Source organism: Ovis canadensis, chromosome 7 (genome assembly GCF_042477335.2).
Source record: "Ovis canadensis isolate MfBH-ARS-UI-01 breed Bighorn chromosome 7, ARS-UI_OviCan_v2, whole genome shotgun sequence".
Taxonomy (NCBI): Eukaryota; Metazoa; Chordata; class Mammalia; order Artiodactyla; family Bovidae; genus Ovis; species Ovis canadensis.
In genome coordinates, this window is record NC_091251.1 from 68,957,531 (window position 1) to 68,980,504 (window position 22,974).

Consider the following 22,974-nt stretch of genomic DNA (forward strand, 5'->3'; position numbering starts at 1 on the left):
AATGGAAATGAACAACCTTTGATAAAATGGTCCCAGTGAAGAAGGAAAAGAGCTTCTGTTTTTAAATTGCTGCCGTGGGGAAACTTCGCCTCTTTTTGTGGAAGTTTACCTTCGGTCTCCTTCAACTCGCTTTTTACGAACTAGACGAGAAAGAGAAAAAGGTTTGAAAAGACAAAATGAAGGAGAGGGAATATTCCTTAAATTTCAGACAAACAATAATAATCACACAGAATAGCAATCCCACACGCTTGAGGACAGTTATCAAAAATTTCAATAATTATCCATCGCAACACGTGGAAATGATAGAATAGCCCAGTGCTTTGTGGAATTTACATTTAAATAAAGCTATGTCTGATAGTTGGGAATGTGAATCTTAGAGCTTTCCAATTTCAACGGAGTAGAAGTCTGAAAGAAACCCACGAGACAGTGAACCTCTCATGTTTATCCACAGCGAATCTTCTCAGCTTGTGTAACTCAGTCACCAACTAGCTAAAACTATTTCCCTAGGATGTTACATTTACAGTTCTGAGTTGAAGACCAGGAGGTGCTGCAAACAGAAGTTTAAAGTTTCTAAACCTGTTTTAAATGGAAACTTCAAAATAGCAACCTCCAAGGAAGGTGCGCTGAAGAAGGGGATGGCTACCCACTCCAATATTCTTCCCTGGAGAATTCCATGGACAGTCTATGGGGTCGCAAAGAGTCAGACACAACTGAGCAAAACAACAACAACAAGGAAGGTGTTATTCAGGTGTCTAGCAAACTCAGAGATTAAGGTTCATTTAATCTGGAGTGCGTGAGTGCTCAAGTCGCTTCAGCCTCTTTGCGACTCTATGGACTGTAGCCCACCAGGTTCCTCCAGTTTCCTCTGTCCATGGGTTTCTCCAGGCAAGAATATTGGATTGGATTGCCATGCCTTCCTCCAGGGGATCTTTTCAATCCAGGGATTGAACCCACATCTCCTGTGTCATAGGCAGATTCTTAACCCACTGAGCCACCTGGGAAGCCCCCTGTAATCTGGTACTTGGTAACAAAGGAGCTAGCCTAACTGCCTTTCCCAGCTTCTACAACCTTCTTTTTCCCCCTTTCACATCCCTACCTGCAGGCTCCTCTGGTGGACAGGAAGAGGACTGCTCTAATCTTTCTGGATTTGAAAAAAAAAAAAAAAGTGCCCTGGCCTGTGCCCTATCTCATCTCCTCCCTTTACATAACCCAGACTGCTCCTGCCTCAGATGCAGAAAATCCAACAAAAGCTATTCCCATGACTGCGGCTCTCGGGCTCAGGATCACCTCTCGTTTACTCTAAACCTCAGGTTTTGCCTGCTTCTCTTTGTTCAGATGAGGACCTACGTGTTTTCCCAGGTATCTTCTGACTGCTGCACTAATCATTCCCGTTTGCTGCCCACTGCGCCTCACCCTTGCACCTTGAAGGCAAGCACTGCCATATGCCCGGCCACTCTCTGGGTGCCATTCAGTGCACCTTGGCTGGGCTTCAGGGTTGTGGGTAAGCACGTGCGGGCAGGGAACTGCACACTAACGTTCACCTGCCTTCTTACAGTTCTAACCCTTGGCTTCCATTTTGTCTACCATCTGAACCCTCCCCAAGGTCAGCAATGTACTTGGTGGGACACCTTGTCCAGTTTCTCTAAGGCTTGGCATTCTGTCCCCGTACCTCTATTGAGGACTGAAGCCTGTTACTGGCAGGCTAATTGCCAAGTGGACTGCTGGTACCTGGATGGTCTTTTTCCACACTGTTTCAGGTGGCTAGGATGTCCCCAGATCAAGCCTTCCCAATCGGTGCCATTCTTTTCACTGTGGTTGACCAGGACATTCCCCACCTCTTTCTAACATAAGTCACAAAAGAGTAGGTAGCAGGAAAGATGAAAGAGGGACTAACCGAAAAAGCGACTTTTGAGTTTAACCATTAAAAAACATAGCTCTATTAGGTCATTTCACATGTAAATCACCAAGGTATCAGACATAACCATACTTAAACCCAAGTACAAAAACAAAGTTAGGAGTCAAACATAAGTAAACTGGGAATTTCCATGTCACTGTGTCCACTTTCCGGTGTAGATTAACAACAGAGGGTGATTACGCATAAGAAGTAAGTAAAGGAGAAATAAATACACAAAGGAAACCAAGCAAAAATCAAAGGCTGCTTGGGAAAAAAAATTTCTCTTGAAAGAATGCCATGATAAAATGTAAACACTGTAGAGATAATGTGGATTCCTATGACCATGTAATAATATACTTCTGATGAAGGGCTGACACCAAAGGCCAGTGGAATGGGTATCTGTGAGATGTTATATCTGAAGTGCAGAAATGAATGGTCATCCTGCTCTTGTAATTACTAACAGCACATATTATGCCTGCATTACCCAGGTCATTATTCTTTGTGATGGCAGCTGCCACTCTTGTTCGTGGTCCTTGCTTGGTAAACTGATATCCAAACTTGAGGATCCTGGAATTCTCCTCCAGCATCTGGGCAATTTCCATCTCCACAGCTGTTCCCAACTGCTGTCTCTGATTGCAGATGTGGACACAAACAGAGGATGGTCAAGAAAGAAGAGGGAATAGTTACTCACATTAACTATACATGGAAAGATGTATAGCTATTTGTTGGACAAAAAGGCAAAAGTCTCAATTTGAAACAGTCACTTGAGATACTTTCTCATACACCTGTTCCTTGTTTAAAAGGAAAATCGAAGAGGCAGCTGAATCCGCTGGCATATTAAATTGAAAAGACTAGGCAAATTATTTACAAAGGAAATGACAATTCCAGATATAAAATTAAAGCAAAACTAACACGTGGTGTTTCCACTTTACCCCAGTATCTGTTGTTTAAACAAAGGATTTTTTTTTTTTATAGTGACACAGTCTTATAGCAATCAATCCAGTTACAAAATCTTCTATTCTGGGATCTCTATCCAAAGATATCTGAAGATCATCAACTAGATGGGCGGCCATTCTCTCAGAACAGAGTCTCACTGGAAGATCCTCAAGAGGTTTTATTAGTGTGGTTTGAACCATGGCCAGGTGAATTTTCAAACACTAAATGGGTTATTGAGCTACAGAAAACTCTGTTTTTTTAAGTGGTGGAAAGAGTATTTTTGCTTTTTTTGCTTTTTTGAGAAATAGAACAGTAATTTTAAAAATAGGGTTAAAAATAGGGGCATGTAAATATAGGAATACACAGATAAATTTAAGGTACACAGTACATTTTTTCCATACTTTATCATTAATTTTAAAAACTACGAAGACAAGACAAAAAAGTATATAAAATAAAAAGCTGCCTTCCTCCAGACTCCCATTTCCCATGAAGAAAGTCAGTTTGGCATGCAGTCTTTGAAACATTTTCTGTGCATTCATGTCCATGTAATCATATGTAATGTCTATATTTTCTTCACATAAACAGATTACACTAGAATATTATTCTGGGTTTCCCTGGTGGCTCAGATGGTAAAGAATCCGCCTTCAATGTGGGAGACCTGGGTTCAGTCCCTGGGTTGAGAAGATCCCCTGGAGAAAGGAATGGCTGAATGGCCACCCACTCCAGTATTCTGGCCTAGAGAATTCCATGGACAGAGGAACCTGGCAGGTGACCCACAAAGAGTCAGACTCAACTGAGCGACTTTCACTTTCAGCATATTATTCTAGGGTTTTTTATTTTTCATTTAACATTAAGAACATCATTTCATGTAGGTAAATATATGTTTCCCTCATCCTTGTGAACAACTGCATAGCATTCCATTGTAGTAAGTGATCATATTTGATTTAGCTACATCCTACTGACTGTTACACTGCTTTCCATTCCTACAGTTCCAAACAAGGCTGTGGTGAACTTCCCTTGCACACAAAGTACCAATATGTCCTGGGGCATTTCTGCCAGTGTGCCTGTAGGGTACATGATAGTTGGCTCCAAGAGGAAGGTTTTCCAGATTTTGATAAATGATTGAATTACCCTCAAAGGTTATGACAATTTGTACTCCTGCTGATAGGGTCAGAAAGTTAGTTTTCCCTACTCTAGCCAACATGGGATATTATGAATCTTTTTCATCTTTTTCAATCCAAGGGGTAAAAATGTATTTCACTTATATTTAATTGCTTTAACTTATACTTCTCAAATTATGACTAAGAACAATTAATTTTCTTATGCATTTATATTTCTTTGGAAACTACCAACCTGTCATTTGTATACTTTTCTACCAGCTTGTGGTTCCTGTTTTTAAAATTTATACATTAGGAAATTAGCTTTTTGTCAAAATGATGAAAAAATTTTGCTCAGTTTGTCTTTTGACTTTCCTTTTGATTACTATACAGGACCATTTTTCATTTTCATATGGTCAAATTTGTGTCTCTTAGATTCTATGTCATGCTGAGGAAACCTCTCCATTTCTGGTTTCTTTCATTTGTTTTATGATTTCATATATTTTAATATTTAAATCTTCATTTTACCTGGAATGAATTTTAGCAGAAAAATTAAGATATACCCCCAATGTCATTTTGTTCCAAAATGCTGGAGAGTCATGTTGTAAATCAACAATACGCCAATGAAATTTTTTTAAAGTGCTAGTGAGTAGTCCCACCATCTTTTACTTCACTTGTTCCCCTACTGAGTTAAAATGCTACCTTGCTGCAAAATTCTCAGGTGTACTAGGCGTGTTTCTGGACCCTATAGTTCTGCCAAGTCTATGTCTGTGCCTGACTCATGTAATTTTGATTAAATATATTAAATTACACATCAGTTAAATACATTAAATTATATATTATTATAATACCTTTTAAATATAATACATATATTGAAACATATATTTTAATACATATACCTTTTAAGTTTGGAAAATTTAAGTACTGAGTACATGAGGAAGAAAAGTTAATGAAGGAATTTTTATGTCCTAGGCAAGTTCTAAGGCTTAACTCTGCTCCTCTTCTTTCTTTTCATCCAGCAACCTGTCAAACAAGTTTTTCCTCAGGAAAAGAACAAAATGTGATATTTCCAGTCAGACAATAACAATTCTGGATATCCACAGCATAGAGATTAGTGTGCTCAGCAATGTAAGGTTATGGGAGGGAGAGGCAGCAAAAATGTTAGAGATACTGACCTCAACGCTTCATGAGCAACTTTAGCTCATGACACGACCCCATGACCGCCAGGCTCCTCTGTCCATGGGATTCTCTGGGCAAGAATACTGGAGCTGGTTGCCATGCCCTCCTCCAGGGGATCTTCCCAACCCAGGGATCGAAGACCCAGGTCTCCCACATTACACAGGTGGATTATTTACCATCTGAGCCACCAGGGAAACCCACACTTTGGAAAAGCAGGACTGGACCAGGAGTTGAGACCTGAGCTAAGGTCAGGGCTGCCGCAGTTACAACTTACATCCCTGGGGTGTGCCACAGGTGCTAAGGGTGGAGCTAGTTGACCAAGGAGGGTGACATAAAGTCCCTCTATTTCCTTTCACAAAGCTTAGGCATCTGGAGACCTAGATTTGGGTAACACATAGGTTGGGTATGTGATGGTGGATATAAAGGACATAAGATCTCAAGACAATTATATTGGGAAAAGGGCATATAAAAGAAGGTAAGGAAGTAATACAGCATAGAGCATCTTTCTTAGCCTGAGTTTGTTTGTTTTTTTCTTTTTTGAGATGTTTTGTGTTATACAAACCTAGGGCAATAAATGGGCACCAAAACTTCTTATAATTTGGATATATTTCTCTTTTTTTAAGTCACTAAATACAAAGGAAAAGAAACAAAATTTAAGCATATGGTTCTTCAGATCATCTTTTTTGAAGTGACCACTTTGTTCTACGCAGATTTATTCAGCAGTTACCCATCTGTTTCACTAATACACATCACTGATTGTTCTTCTCACAGGGGCACCTGATTCAATCACAGCTTGTTTACCTGGAGCCTAGCCACAGCAGCCAGCCCAGTGCAGGATTCTCTGCAGGCCTTAGCTTTGGTGCAGCTGCCTGCTGCAATGGTGCTAAATTGGTTTCAGCTGCTGCTCCTGCCTGAGACACTATCTTAGAGATGATTTTATTTCAGACCCTTCATTATACAGATAAGGAAACTGAGGTCTGCTTCTAACAGTCTATGAGTCAACAACAAAATTTGGATGGAAGACAGGTTTTGACTGAATTTCCTCCTTCTGGGAATAAAGCAAATAATTTTTCCAGCTGCTCTAGAACTTAATCCTCTTGTCACAAGTGAAGAGAAGCCATTTCAGAGGCAAATTAGGGAATGAAGGTTGAAAAAGGACATAAATCCCTTCCAAGCTGACTAAGGAGGAGGAGGAGGTTGATGCTTCAGTGCAAGTTTGGACATTGTATTTCAGGGTCTTCGTCACATGCATTAAAAAAAAAAACCTTTTATGTATTTATTTATTCTGGCTGTGCTGGGTCTTGGTTGATGTGGGCTTTTCTCTAGTTGTGGTGAGTAGAGAGGGGCTATTCTCTATTGCGGTGCACAGGCTTCTCATTGCCGTGGCTTCTCTTGTGGAGCACTCTAGAGTGTCTCTAGAGTATGCAGGCTTCAGCAGCTCTGGCACATGGCCTCAGCAGCTGTGGCTCCCGGGCTCCAGAGCACAGGGTCAGTAGCTGTGGCACATGGGCTTAGTTTTTCCGTGGCAAGTGGGCTCTTCTTGGACTCGGGATCGAACCTGTGTCTCCTGCATTGTCAGGAGGATTCTTTACCACTGAGCCACCAGGGAAGCCCCCACATGCATTCTTAAAAGGTACTCTATTCTAAATTTTCAGGATTTCAGCGCATTTACTAGGTATAAAGTTTCTAGATTTAGCAAATAAAAATACAGGACACGTGGTTAAATTTGAATTTCATAAAATAACAATTTTCAGTATGAGTACATCCCAAATATTTCATAGGACACACTTGTATTAAAAACTCTTCATTGTTTATCTGAAATTCCAATTTAACTATATTATATCTGGCAACCCTAACTAAGTAGTATTAACTATCTTAAGAGGAACTAGAAACAGTATCTGGGACATTATTTCAGATGAGGGGTTTCACAATGGCCTAAACCAACACAGAAAGTTAAACCTGCTTTGGAACAAGGTATCCACTTCTGTCTTAGCTCTGCTGGAAACATTGACCTGGAGTCCTCTTCACTTCTTCCTGACACTAGTCTATTTGGTATACATCCCTGAACCATAACTCCTTTTTACTCCCTTCCTATTTCCCTCTAGCTTGTCTTCCCACTCTCCCCTCCTTCATGCTTCCCTCTTAATTGCCTAGCAGCTGGACACATATCAGGATACAAGGAGTGAGCTTCCTGAGCGGGTACGGCCACATGTACACATTCCTGAGGACTCACTCCACATCTCTGCATGGGAAAGCTGTTTTGATGATGCAGCCCTCCGGGGAGGGTGAGACTGAAAGGGTGCCTGTCTCCTGGTGGGGCTCCCCTGCTCCCCTGGCAACAAGCCTCAGGAGGAGTCTAGGAATAGATTAACCTACCTCTAATTAATTAATTCAAATTAAATTTGAATTTCAACCAGACAACGAATAATTTTTAGTACAAGTATGTTTCAAGAAATATTTGGGATGTACTCATATAACACTGAAACAGCCCATGTGTCCTGGAGCCAAATAAAGGAGAGAAGACCTATTCATGGGTCTGCTGTGGCTTTCCAGGCTTAGGTGACAGTTTCGGGTGGGGTCTAGACCAGGGATTTTCCCAGACATGCAGGGGACACTCCCCCGACTGCCCTTCCCATCACCCCACAGAGAGGATGCTTGAAGCACTAGTCTCCTTGTTCGCTCTTTTTGGTCCATTCCAGGGTTCTTTATTCCAACTATACTGTGTGTAGACCTTTCAGATTTCCTGAATCCCATGGCAGACACGTCTCTGCAGCCAAAGGGACAGGGCACGACATCATGCTGAGAACGGAGAGTTGTTGCTTGCAGGCAGGAGCCGGCTGAAGCCGGTAGAGCAACTCCAGAGACTCTGTAGGCTGAGGCTGGGAAAAGAGGTCTTCAGTGTACAGGAGGGGATGTCTCTAGGGAAAAGCAGCTTGCTTTGGCGGCTGGGACCCCAAGAAGTGCTGCAGCAGAGCTGAGATTGTGATCACACTGTGGGTGTGGCCTGTCACTCTAAACCAGACCGTCTTCTAGAATCCCAACTCCTTTAAATAGGCTGTATGGTCAGCACCAGACAGTAGAAGCCTGGGGCTGCTGCCTGGCTCTGTCAGCCTCCAACCCAGGGCAGGGAGGCTGTTTCTGGGTGTGGCCCCTCTGCTTTTTTCCACAGTCCCAGGAAGAGGCAACAGCAAGACGGGGGCAGGACTGCGCCGAGGTTCCTACCAACAGGCGAGGATGACGAAGGCCGAACAAAGCTGCTGTCAACACCTCTGCCGGTCTCCTCTCTTTTTCCTCTGGTGCCTGACCAGCCCAGGGCCGGGGGGGGGGTGGGGGGGTGGGCTGCCTCTTTCTGTCTCAGGCTGCCCCACTAGACATTGTTTAATTATTAAAACGTTCTCCCACTCACCCTCCACAGGCCAGAAGCCGTCCTAATTACCAGGAAGCCAGAATATCAAACTAAACTTTTTCACAGAACTTTGTCTTTTAACCCCCTCTGTTATGGTACTCCTCCCTTTCACATGTGCCCTGTGAGTTAACTCACCTGGTTGTCGATCTTGATCTCAGTCAACGTGTCATTTTCCTTTAGTGCTTCTACAAGGGCCAGGATCCCAGCACCAGTGATGAAATTGGATTCTATGTTTAGACTTTTCAAGGTCTTGTTTACTTTTAGCATATCTGCAAAGGCCTTATGATGTGAAAATGAAATAACCATTAGGGTTTCTAAAGATTTATTTACCAAACTTCTCACTACCATATTAAATATTTTTTTACAGTACTTAAAGAAAACCTTAGTTAAATCATACCTTCACCTTCAAGTAAAAAAGATAATAATTTTAAAGTGCAATAAAAATAGTTTGGTTCAGCAGCTCAGACTTATAAATTCCACATACTTGCAAAATTAAAAAAAAACAAAGATTGTTGTTGTTTAGTTGCTAAGTTGTGTCCAACTATTTTCGACCCCATAGACTGCAGCCCTCCATGTTCCTCTGTCCATGGGATTTTCCAGGCAAGAATACTGGACTGGGTGGCCATTTCCTTCTCCAGGGGAGCTTCCCAACCCAGGGATCGAACCTGAGTCTCCTGCATTGGCAGGCAAGTTCTTTACCACTGAGTCACTAAGGAAGCCCCCCTAAAAAGACACTGACATAGAATTAACAACTTTATTTTATTAGGTAAGGACATTAAAAAACCCACAACCATCTGTTATCATTGTTAATTTTTTTGAGACAAGGCATTTTAACATTAGGAAAAAATGTAGAAAGGATTAATCTCAGAATTATTTCATTTTTCTCCTTTTACTACAAATGAATAAAGATTTTTATCATTGACTAGCATTTGGGCACTACTAATTTAGTCATATTATTGCAGGTCATCTGTAAATCAGGATTTTTCAAAGGTAACTTTTGGAACAAAATCACCACTCAGAGCGGCACTAAAGACTCCCAGATTAAGACAGTAGATGGCACACATACACCTGTTTGTTCCCTTTATTCCCAAAGCTTCCCGCTGTCATAAAGAAAAGGTATAATTTTTAAGGGGCTGGAACTCCTACAGAGCAAGAAGACAAAAACAGAGGGCCAGTATCTTGAAGAGTTGCTAAAATACAGAAAACAGAAAGGTTGGTGGAGAAATGACCACAGAACTGCCTGAGATGCCCAAGGTAAGGCCCAGCGGTGTGCGTGTGTGTGCAGCTGTCTCAGTCGTGTCCAGCTCTTTGCAGCCCTATGGATTGTAGCCCTCTAAATGCCTCTGTCCATGGAATTCTCCAGGCAAGGATACTGGAGAGGGCTGCCATGCCCTCCTCCAGGGGATCTTCCCAATTCAGGGATCGAACCCACGCCTCTTAAGTCTCCTGCACTGGCAAGTGGGTTCTGTGCCACCTGGGAAGCCCCAATTAGGGTGTCTCACTACAAAGCTGTCTTAGGAACAGGTGGATCAGCGAGAGCAGGTGGAGAGCACACCAGCTCTTCCTGAGGCTTCCCTGAAAAAGAGCAACTGCCTGCACAGCCATCAGTGAGAAATCTCCCAGGAAGAGGCTCGGTGAGGGTGCTGGGTCCCGAGAGTGAAAAAGTGCAGAAATGGAGGCACCCCCAGCTCTTCCACCAGATACAGAGTGGGAGAAGAGACAGGAGAGGCGGCAATGCCCAGGATGGAAATACACTGGACCGTGTCCCTCCCAGAGGGAAGCCCTCCCAACTTGAGCAGTTGCTGAGGATTCCCCGGTTGCCTGCTAGCTTCTCATACCCACACTACAGAGAAGGCTACTCATCAACTCATCTGCCTGCTTACAAAAGCACTCACTCATTCATTCATTTATTCACTCATTCACTTAGAAAAGATTATGTGTCAGGCTTCTGCTTTGTGCTAGCTGTAGAGAAAACAAAATCCCTGTTTTAGGGAGCTTGTATTTCAGCAGGAGAGGCAGAGTCAGTAATTACTAAATAAAATGTATGGCCTGCCAGATGGTAACAAATGGAGAAATATAAATGGGCTTCCCTTTTAAGGGATAGGTCTTTTGGTGAACCAGATCTACATAACTGCAGAGGAAATAGTCCCAGTTTACACAAATCAATCTTGTTCTCTATTTGGAACTATGAACACGCAAACAATGACTGCTAGACCTAATAGGAAAACCAACATCAGGAGAGAAAAGTTGAGTTCATGAAACAGGCCAGCATGCTATGCAGGGAACACAGAATATTCAGAGAACAGAAATATGTAAAACTTCTAAATGTTATCAACTCTCTTCACCTTGCCCCACTTGAAAAAAAGAAAGAAAGAAAATAGAGAAAGAAAAAACACTGTAATCTATTCACAAAGAAACAAGAATCAGACTGCCATTAGTCACTAGACTTTAAGGCCCATAGAACAGAGGCTTTAATATATTTATACAGCCAGATAATTGTAAATGCTAGTGATAAGTTCTAACTTTTTGTTGTCAATCTATACACCTAACTGAATATAATGAGATAAAATGTATAAAGCTCCAATGTGTGAAACAATAGAATAACTACAAGTTAGAGCTAGAAAAGGAAGATGAAGTTGAAAGAAGAGAGAGTACAGAGTTGCCCAATCTTTTCTAATGGGGAATCAAAAACTATCTGAGATAATAAATCAAAAATAAAAGTGCATGTGTATTAGTGCATTTCTACCTGGTTGTATACTAGAATGACCTGGACGCTTTAAAAAATATACCAATGCTTGGGCCCCACCAGATGAATTAAATCAGAATCTCAGACTGTGGCCTAGACAGCTGCTTTGTTTGTTTTGTTTTTTTATTATTGTAGTTAATTTATGATTGTATTTTTTAAAAGCTGTTCAGTGACTAATGTTCAGCCAGGATTCAAAATCACTTTAATTGAAATCATATAGACAACAATGAAAGGAATGAAAAACAAGCTGCTAACAGTGATTGCTCTCGGGAGTAGAACAAGGAACTTCTGAACTCTTGTTTTGATGGCAGAAAGGACAAGAAGAAGGAAGAGGAGAAGGATTTCAACTTGGGACAAGAACAGGTTTTCCAACCTCGAGACTATCGACATCTGAGGCTGGAGAATTCTTTGTTGTGGGAGGTATCCTGTGTCTTGTGGGAGGCTTAGCAGCCTCTGAGACCCACAAAATGTCAACAGTACCCTCCCAGTCATGACAACCAAAAACATCTCCAGACACTGCCAAATGTTCTCTGGAGGGCAGAATCACCCTGAGTTGAGAACCACTGGACTAGAAGAATAATTCTGTGTATTAGTCAAGCACTTGTTTGAACTACAAGGAAAGCTCAAGGGTTTGCACTGATGTTAGTATACACCATGTAAATTGAAGTGCATTTATTCAGTGCAAGGTCTTTAATTAGAATTAAATGTACACATTTTAATTAGAGCCCCAAAAAGGAATGCATCAGGCCTTTCCTTATGGATTCTCCAAGCTTTGGGATTTACTTCTGCTATTAGAATAACAAAATGTCAGAGCAATTAGGCCTTTATAAAAAAAACTTGCAGGACCTACTGGCAAGTAGCCACCATCTTGCCAATTTTTTTTAAACTGGAGAAAACACTTCTTTTATACTGAACAAAACAGGGAAGAGAGACCCAGCCAAACACAACCCTGGGCTCCAGGCCCAGGTTCACTGCAGTTCAGCAAATATTTGATCATCTATTACATGTGCTGAGGATAATAACGTTAGTGAAACCAAGACTAGATTTCTTAAAGGTTGTATAAACAGTGTAGAAATACATTTTTAAAGAGAAGGTTTTGCTTTCTGTACTTCATAGTGTTGTGCGGAAATTGCAGTTTCTTGCACTGTCCGAACCTGTACCCTCACAGGGGTAGCCACAGGAGGCTATGGAGGCCTTGAAAAGTGCCTCTTATGAACTGAGATGTGCTGTAAATATGAAAATACATCAGATTTCAAAGATGTAGTATGGAAAAAATACTGCAAAAGACCTCATTACATATACATTTTGAAATGATGGTATTTTGGATATGGTGGTTTAAATAAAATATATTATTAAATTTAATTCCACCCATTTTTTTTAATGTGGTTACTGGAAAATTTAAAGGTTCATGTGTAGCTTACATTTGTGGTTCTCATTTTATTTTTATTTGATAGTGCTGTCCTAAACTTCTGATGTTTATGTGGCATCCCTATTAATAACAGCATTTTTTAAAAACATATTTGGGCCTCTTCTACATTGGCATTCATTAGTGTGGCAAGTTTCATTAACATTTCTGCTATAGGTGTGATTATATGGAAGTACTTGGAACATGGTAAACTGAATTTGATTACAGATCCCTTAAATTTGCTTCCTGGCTTGGTCACAATCTGGGTAATCTTAGTTAAGATACTCAAACTCTGAGCCTCAGTTGCCACATCTGTAAAATGGGGATAATGTCATCTCATATCCACATAGCTTGTCTATATTCACTATAATCCCACAAGTATTTTTTAGAGTCTATTTCTGAACCTTACATAGAGAAGAGTCTCCAAGCTCTTGCTTTAATGTTGATCTGTAATTCTCAACAGTTCTGCCATAAACACAGTCTGAATATCTCTGCTGCTTGTGGGGTAATCAACCAATCTTCAACCTATAGAAAAGTTCTTTCCTTTTCTTAGCTGAAGGGGGAACCATCTGGGGTCAGCCAGGTGAGGGCTGGACCATATGAAGCCATCCAGGCATAAGGCTGAAAGAGGCTTTTCTTTTCACTCTAAAGGATAACAGTTATTCCTTGCAGTTGTATGGTGTGCTTGTCACAAGGCGTACATTCAATACATAGTTGTTGGATTGAAAACTATACCAGCAGATTATTATATCTGATATAATAATATATATCTTAATATATTATTAATACATTTGGGGCTATATCATATTCTATATAATAATATAGAATATAAATACATTATAGATATAATGTGTTAATGTATATTATTAACATATTGGGCTGTGTAATGGATATATACATTATATTAGTCCATTTAGCAAGTTATCTATTTGACGTGGAGAAGTTAGATTATTTACTAGTAGTACTGACAGTAAACTATGAACTAGTTGCATCCCTGCCATTTTACTGTAAATATTATATTAAACAGAAATTACAAATCGTTTCTTTATTTATCCCTTTAGTTATTCACATACAAAATGCACTGTGAATATTTTTGCTTAACTGAAAACAAATCTAGTAAAGGGCAGAGATTATACACAAAATCATACATAGATAAGAACCCTTAAATTGCTACCTTCGCCTCACCAATGATCTAGTTCTGTTCTTTTTCTATTTCAATGATAGGCTTCAAATTCAAAACTGCTTTCAACCTACCAATTTAGACATGTAATAATTGCTGGTGAAAACATCAGTTCTGTAGCTTAGCCACTCTCTTACATGAGTGCTTACTTCACATTTGCTGTCGTCATCATGGAAATACTGCCTATTGTTCAGAGGTTAGAGGGCACATCCATTCATTCATTTAACACATATTTTTGAGTACTTGTGTTTCAACATCTACTCTGCACCAACACCGTGGTGGGTAGCATTACTTTCTTGCTGTCTCTTTTTAATGCTATTTTAAATCTTCCAAAAGACATGTTACTTTAAATCACATCATCAAGTCAAGAAACTTTTATTTTTCAGTTGCTGAGCATTCTTGTGTGTACTGAGGATTCAGTGAGATGACCTAGCGAAGGACAGGGATCAGAGCTGGCAGTTACTAATTGCTCAGGAAATGTGAGCTATTAATAGGAGGAATAACAGTAGTATTAATGTAATAACACTAGTAGTATTTACTTGGGCTCAGGGGTTTCCTTATTTACCTGAATCAACTAAGGTGCATAGAAGGAATAGCCGTTTTGTTTTTCTTTCATCTTCTGGTTAACAATATCAAAGAAAAATGTTTTAAGATTTGGTTGTTTAAAATATTTTTGAGACATATGAATCCACTTAAAAGATTAAAATGAAATATACATTAACATTTTTTCTATGTGCTGAGTTCCTATAGGCTTTCATGGGGGGAGGGGTCTCATAGCCATTTATTGTGATGGAATGCTACTGCAGGTGCAAACATTTCAGAAAATTTATACTAAGAATAGAACAAAATCTAAATATTTATTTAGGTAGATACCTAATCTAATCTTATATCTTTTTCGTAAAAGTGTAGTGTTAACAAAATTCTAGTGAATTCAAAGTGCCTGACTTGTGGGTTCTTGTTTTATCGTCTCATTATAACTAATTTTGTTTATTAATTATACAGAAAATAAATTGACCAGATCTGAACATTGTTAATTGATAAAACAAATTAAAAATAGCTTCTACTGAATTAAATATCTGAGGGCTGTATTCCTAAGGATTTTACTCACAATTGCCACAGGATCATTGCTGCGGGTTGCAGCCAGACTGAACTTTTTCACGTGAGTGTTGGTCTCCAGAGCCTTTGCAAATTCCTTCAGGGTTGGAATTGGAATGTTCTATGAGAAAGACACAGATTGTTGACGAATCCTTCTATAGCACCTTCACCCTAAGCTCAGGACCCACAGCTTTTACATACAGCAGGTCCCTGACCTACGCATGAGTTTCGTTCTGAGAGCACATTCCCAGGTCCCAAGTGTACGTAACTCCAACAAAGTTAGCCTAGGTACCCAACTAACACAATCAGCTAGATAATACTATACTGTAACAGGTGTATACTGCTTTTCACACAAATAATACATATATAAAAACAAACACAAAAAACAAACATTTTTAATCTTACGGTACAGAACCTTAAAAAGTACAATAGAACAGTACAACAGCTGGCATACAGGAGCTGGCATGTATGTTTGCATCTTTGAAAGTTCACAATTTGAAGGTTCGGAGATTTTATCCTCTCTAAAAGACATTGATCGTCCATCTCTAGCAACCAACCTATCCAGAGCCAATAGCACCACTTAGTGTCCAATAAGGGAATCTAACACAGTGTGACACCGGCATCACTTCTATTCGCCCTCCAAATTATGCACATACCACCCTTCCCTCTTTTTCTCTTTCATCCTCTATATTCTAGCCAGACTAGAATTAAATTAGCTCTAATTCCTACTCATCTTTCAAGACCCAGCAGAAACATCACCTCCTTTGTTTATTGGTTCTCTTAGGCAGAATCAACTTCCCTTACCTGCAGTTCCACAGAATTTGGGGGCTTACCACATCATGTTATAATATCTGCTTAGTGTTTTTCTCCTAATTTAAGTTCTTCAGAATCGAGACTGAATGAATCTTACTCCCCCTTCCATAGCACTTAGCACAGTACTGAGCACCCGAGAGGCAGGCAATACCGGGCACAGCTAGAGGCTAACATGAGTGCATGGAGCACTACAGGCGAGCTCTGTGACTGGGGACACCTGAATCTTTTAAAGTCCCACTAAGGATTAATTGAGATAATGAATTTCAAGTATTTAACAAAGTATATGGCACATAGCTAGTTCAGTTCAGTTCAGTCGCTCAGTCGTGTCCGACTCTTTGCGACCCCATGAACTGCAGCACGCCAGGCCTCCCTGTCCATCACCATCTCCCGGAGTTCACTCAGATTCACGTTCATCGAGTCTGTGATGCCATCCAACCATCTCATCCTCGGTCGTCCCCTTCTCCTCCTGCCCACAATCCCTCCTAGCATCAGAGTCTTTTCCAATGAGTCAACTCTTCGCATGAGGTGTCCGAAGTACTGGAGCTTCAGCTTTAGCATCATTCCTTCCAAAGAAATCTCAGGGTTCATCTCCTTCAGAATGGACTGGTTGGATCTCCTTGCAGTCCAAGGGACTCTCAAGAGTCTTCTCCAACACCACAGTTCAAAAGCATCAATTCTTCGGTACTCAGCCTTCTTCACAGTCCAACTCTCACATCCATACATGACCACTGAAAAAACCATAGCCTTGACTAGACAGACCTTAGTCGGCAAAGTAATGTCTCTGTTTTTGAATATGCTATCTAGGTTGGTCATAACTTTTCTTCCAAGGAGTAGGCGTCTTTTAATTTCATGGCTGCGGTCACCATCTGCAGTGATTTTGGAGCCCCCCAAAATAAAGTCTGACACTGTTTCTACTGTTTCCCCATCTATTTGCCATGAAGTGATGGGACCGGATGCCACGATCTTCATTTTCTGAATGTTGAGCTTTCAGCCAACTTTTTCACTCTTCTCTTTCACTTCCATCAAGAGGCTTTTTAGCTCCTCTTCACTTTCTGCCATAAGGGTGGTGTCATCTGCATATCTGAGGTTATTGATATTTCTCCCGGCAATCTTAATTCCAGCTTGCGTTTCTTCCAGTCCAGCATTTCTCATGATGTACTCTGCATAGAAGTTAAATAAGCAGGGTGACAATATACAGCCTTGACGTACTCCTTTTCCTGTTTGGAACCAGTCTGTTGTTCCATGTTCAGTTAGTAGTCAATAAAAATCAGTTGATATTATTAAATGCTAGAAATTGGCCTAATAAGAAGGAACACAAAAGGTGTCAGCTAGTGTTTTCTCTTTCTCTCATTCTTTCTCTCTCACACAACACAATTTCTCCTCCCTTTGAGAGTGCTAAGACATTGTCAAAGCAGAAGTGACTTCAGAGAATAGGTCATAAAAGACATTGTGGCTTTCAGTTTACTCTCTCTTTTTCTCTTGGTTCATTTGCTCTGGGGGAAGGAAGTTGTCATGACGTGAAGATATGTTGGCAGCCCTATTAAGAGGTCCATGTGCTGAGGAAACTAAGGCCTCCTGCCAACAGTCACTTGAGTGTGCCATCTTGCAAATGGAGCCCCAAGCCCTGGTCAAGCCTTGAGATGACTACAGCTCTGGCTGACAGCTTTACTACAGCCTCATCTGAGACCCTGAGCCACAGCTACCCGGCCAAGTCACTTTCAGATTCCTGACACTCAGAAATTATGTGAAATAATAAACTGTTTGTTGTTTAAGCCTCTAAGTTTTGGGGTAATTTGTTACTCAGTAGTAGAAACCTAATAACACTTGTTTAACACAAGTACTGTAATTCTTTTAAAAGAATTCTAGAAATAATTCTTTTTTTAAAAACCTACTTCTTTAATTTACTTAAAACATTTATTATAATTTTTTAACTTTTTATTTTATATATAAGAGAAGAGCCAATTAACAATGTTGTGATAGCTTCAGGTGGACAGCAAAGGGACTTAGCAATATATACACATGTATGCATTCTCCCCTAAACTCCCTTCCCATCCAGGATGCCACATAGCATTGAGCAAATAAATCCACTCTTTCTGAATAGGATATTTTGCCTCAAAATCAGCAACTATAAAGGATTTAGAACATGTGTAAAGGCAGGTGGTCATCTCTTGTAAGTTTTCTGACTGAACAATAAAGCAAGTGACTGACAACAATCATAATGAAATACCTTAATATTGTTGAGGTTGACTTCTTGCAAGCTGGGATCATTGGCTTTCATCTGCTGTAGACTCACTTCCACATTTGTGGGGTTGGGTGGTTCCTCAAATACTGGCTTGACCTTTTCACCTTTGACCACATCTAAGACACAAGTTTTAATTTAAAAAATAAAATTTAAGGTCCCTCCCATAAAAATCAGAGACAACTTCCCCCCAAATGACCTTCTTTTCATATGTGGTGATTCTAATAATATTCTAATATCAGTGATAGCAAGCTTATTCTCAACTCAGCAAGCAGAGGAATGGTGTGGCTCTGAGTTACAGCCTCCCAGGTTGGTGTTTTCAGCTGCAATGAGAAGTCTCAGTGGTTGATGCTCCATGGAGCCAAAAGTGCAGGAGGCTCTACAGCAAACTCAAACTCCTAAAAGAATATCCACAGGTAGTTATAGCTGCTCCATATGGACCTTTTTCAAACTGTAATAACCAAACCAAAGAATCTAAGATGCACAAAAATGAGTTCCTTTATTTCCCAAACCTTAATTCTCCCCTGGCCCATCCTCTAATTTCCATCTTGGAGCTTTAATTGTGAGGATGGTATAGGAAGAGAAAGGAATAGAAAAGAAGTAGAAGAATTCTCAAAAGCAGTTAACAGAAAATGTTTGCAATGTATGTAACACACAAAGGGTTCATACCTCAATATACATAGAGCTTCTACAAGGCAGTAAGATAACCCAGTGGAAAATGAACAGCTAATGATCAGAGGAATCTCTATCAGTCAACCAAAAAAAATATAAAAAGTAATTAAATTCTGAGAAATTTAAAAATGAGATACCGTTTGATTTGCCAAAAAATGTAAAAAGATAATATTCAGAGTCAGCAACAATGTGGAGGAAAAAGCATCTTCATATATTGTTAGTGGGAAGGAGAGATATTCCATGTACAGAAATATTCAGTGTTGTCAAGATGTCAGTTCTTCCAAATACAATGCAATCCCAATGAAAATCTCAGAAATTTATTTTTCAGATATTAAAAAATGATTATAAAGTTTATATAAAGAGGAAAAATAAACAGAATAGCCAAAACAATCTTGAAAAAGAAAAACAAATCCAGCAATTCAACTTAAAGAAGACTTAAAGCTATAGGAAGGAAGATAGTGATATTGGTGAAGATATACAAATAGATCAGTGGAACATAATAGAGAGGCCACAAATAGACCCGCATAAATACAATCAATTGATCTTTGACAAAGCAGCAAAGGTAATATAGTGGAGAAAAAAGTAGTCTTTTCAACAAATGGTGCTGGAACAACTGGACATCTACATGAAAGAAAAAAATAAGTGACTCTAGATACAGACGTTATGGGCTTCCCAGGTGGTGCAAGTGGTAAAGAACCCACCTGGCAATGCAGATGTAAGAGCTGGTTCAATCCACGGGTTGGGAAGATCCCCTGGAGGAGGGCATGGCAACCCACTCCAGTATTCTTTCTGGAAAATTCCATGGACAGAGAAGCCTGGCAGGCTACCTACCGTTCATAGGGTTGCAAAGAGTTGGACACGACTGAAGTGACTTAGTACGCACACACAGACCTTACATTCTTCCCAAAAATTAACTCAAAACAAATCATAGACCTAAATTTAAATGCAAAACTATAGAACTCCTAGGAGATAACATAGGATAAAATCTAGATGACCTTGGGTTTGAAGATGAAGTTTTAGATACAGCCCTAAAGGTATAATCCTTAAAAGGAAGAATTGATAAACTGACATGCATTCAAATTAAACATTTACACTCTGCAGAAAATACTCTCAAGTGCTGGGGTCCAGCCCCGGTGGATCTAGGGAATTCGAAGCAGGGATGGAGTCGGCGAGGAAAAACTTATTTGTTTAGAAATATAAAGAGAGATTAGGAAAGAATAGCATAGTAAGAAAATTAGTGGAGAAAAGAAGCTGAATAACTTGGTTTATGCGGAGAACCAATAAAGTTCCAAGACAAGGAACTTGCACCGTCTACGTAGGCCACCAGCGCCCACTTGAATAGCAGAGGGTGCCCCGCCTTGGGCTCCCTCTCTCGTGGGTCTTAGAAGCCAGGGCAAATAAGTAGACACGGTGAGCCTCCACGCTCCAGAGGGGAATTCAGCCAGAAAAGGGAGAAAAGAACGACATGGGGGAGCCAAGCATCGGTGCCAGACCCACAACTTTATTTTCAAAAGCAGCTTATATACCCCTGCTGCTGCTGCTGCTGCGTCACTTCAGTCGTGTCTGACTCTGTGCGACCCCACAGACGGCAGCCCACCCCCATCCCTGGGATTCTCCAGGCAAGAACACTGGAGTGGATTGCCATTTCCTTCTCCAATGCATGAGAGTGAAAAGTCAAAGTGAAGTTGCTCAGTCGTGTCCGACTCCTAGCGACCCCACGGACTGCAGCCTACCAGACGCCTCCATCCATGGGATTTCCCCTAAGTTGTACATAAAGAAATAATGGAATATGCAGAGTTATGCAGGGGCAGCAGTCCTGACCCTTATTGAGACCAGGCTTTCTTTTTGCATACCTTCCCGTATACAAAAGGTCCCAGGTAGTTTTACATCATCTTATGGCCAGGGGGTCTGTTAACATTTTTATGGCTCTTTTCCTAGATAAATGTCTATCAACCAGAAAACTCTTTTTCCCTTGAAGTGTTTTTTCTTTAATCTGCATCACCCTCAAAGTACTAAATAAAGTTACATTCCTGTAGAACAAAGCTGCAGTGGGTTATAACAAAGAAAGTACTTAACTCAAAGATCTAATGTTGCTAATACCAGGTCTACTACCTGTTTTTTCTACATTCCAACTATATTTACCAATAAAAGATATGAAAATTTGGCAGCAAATATTGGCTCAACAAATGAAACCCTTAATCAGTCCTATTCTAATGATTTTGACTCCTCAGAAGAACCTACATTCCTAGGATGTTTTAAGCTTCCTGTGCCTCTTGCGGTTGGGAGTCAGCAAACAATCACATGCGCAGCTGTAAGAGTCCTGTAGGCAGGCTAGAAAGCCATCAGAGGGGTTTTGGGATTGAAACACTCTTACTATGCCCAGGAGACTTATTATTTAAAAGCTCTAAATTAACTTTTTCCAGAAAAAGGTGGTGGGGGGACAGCCCCCTGTTAATGTCAGAAGAGTAGGTGGAAAGCATAACACAGTAAAGCAGGCAGACTCTGGTTTTTGGGGGTAGATTCTTGGGAACAGGGGGTCTCCTGAGGCTCGAACCTGCCTTTGCATATGCCGAGCCTCCTTCCTCATGACCTTTGCCATGGGCAGAGTTCCTCACACTGGCTCCTGGCACTCAAGAGCAATGGGGAGATGAAGCACAGACTGGGAGAAAATATTTGCAAAAGACACATCTGATAGACTCACAGATATAGAGAAAAAACTAGTGGTTACCAGTGGGGAGAAGGAGGAAGGGAGGGACACTATATGGGTATAGTGAAAAAAGGGTTGTTACGGGATTATTTGAAATCATGTGCGTGAGTACATCAAGGCTGTATATTGTCTCCCTGTTTATTTAACTTATATGAAGAATACATCATGTGGAATGCCAGGCTGGATGAAGCACAAGCTGGAATCAAGAATGCCAGCAGAAACATCAATAACCTCAGATATGCAGATGATACCACCCTTATGGTAGAAAGCGAAGAGGAACTAAGGAGCCTCTTGCTGAAAGTGAAAGAGGAGAGTGGAAAAGCTGGCTTAAAACTCAACATTCAAAAAACTAAGATCATGGCATCTGGTCCCATCACTTCATGGCAAATAGATGGGGAAACAATGGAAACAGTGACAGACTTTATTTTCCGGGGGCTCCAAAATCACTGCAGATGGTGACTGCAGCCATGAAATTAAAAGATGCTTGCTCTTCAGAAGAAAAGCTATGACAAACCTAGATAGCATATTAAAAAGCAGAGACATTATTTTGCCAACAAAGGTCTATCTAGTTAAAGCTATGGTTTTTTAGGTAGTCATGTATGGATGTGAGAGTTGGACTATAAAGAAAGCTGAGCGCCGAAGAATTGATGCTTTTGAACTGTGGTGTTGGAGAAGACTCTTGAGAGTCCCTTGGGCTGCAAGGAGATCAAACCAGTCAATCCTAAAGGAAACCAATCCTGAATATTCACTGGAAGGACTGATGCTGAAGCTGAAGTTCCAATACTTTGACCACCTGATGCAAAGAAGTTACTCATTGCGAAAGACCCTAATGCTGGGAAAGATTGAAGACAGGAGCAGAAGGGGATGACAGAGGATGAGATTGTTGGATGGCATCACCGACTCAATGGACATGAATTTGAGCAACCTCTGGGAGTTGGTGATGGACAGGAAAGCCTGGCATACTGCAGTCCATGGGCTTGCAAAGAGTTGGACATGACTGAGTGACTGAACTGAACTGTGTGAAAATTTTGCCATTTGTAAAACATTATATAATTTTTAAAATCTTTGATTCATTAAAAAAATCAGAAAAAGACTCATATGATAAAGCACTTATCCAATACACAAAGAATTCTTAAAACTCAATGATAAGGAAACAACATGATTTTAAAAATAAGCCAAAAAAGTTGAGATATCTCACCAAAGAAGATATACAAATGAAATATAAGCATATGAAAAGATGCTCCACATCATATGTTATTCAGTTCAGTTCAGTCGTTCAGTCGTGTCCGACTCTTTGAGACCCCATGAATTGCAGCATGCCAGGCCTCTCTGTCCATCACCAACTCCCAGAGTTCATCCAAACTCACGTCCATTGAGCCGATGACGCCATCCAGCCATCTCATCCTCTGTCATCTCCTTCTCCTTCTGCCCCCAATCTCTCCCAGCATCAGAGTCTTTTCCAATGAGTCAACTCTTCGCATGAGGTGCCCAAAGTACTGGAGTTTCAGCTTTCGCATCATTCCTTCCGAAGTAATCCCAGGGCTGATCTCCTTCAGAATGGACTGGTTGGATCTCCTTGCAGTCCAAGGGACTCTCAAGAGTCTT

At 40.6% G+C, this 22,974-nt stretch overlaps 1 protein-coding gene across 1 annotated transcript in view; it reads right to left on the reverse strand.

The window, feature by feature from the left end:
- Positions 1-22,974, reverse strand: part of TMOD2 (tropomodulin 2) — a 58,500-nt gene that overhangs the window by 1,660 nt on the left and 33,866 nt on the right. The window contains exons 6-10 of the mRNA XM_069596513.1: positions 17,979-18,109; positions 14,952-15,059; positions 8,648-8,791; positions 2,379-2,523; positions 110-140 (exon numbers count right to left, since the gene is read on the reverse strand). Coding sequence (XP_069452614.1) covers positions 110-140; positions 2,379-2,523; positions 8,648-8,791; positions 14,952-15,059; positions 17,979-18,109 — 559 coding nt within the window. The remainder of the gene's footprint in view (positions 1-109; positions 141-2,378; positions 2,524-8,647; positions 8,792-14,951; positions 15,060-17,978; positions 18,110-22,974) is intronic.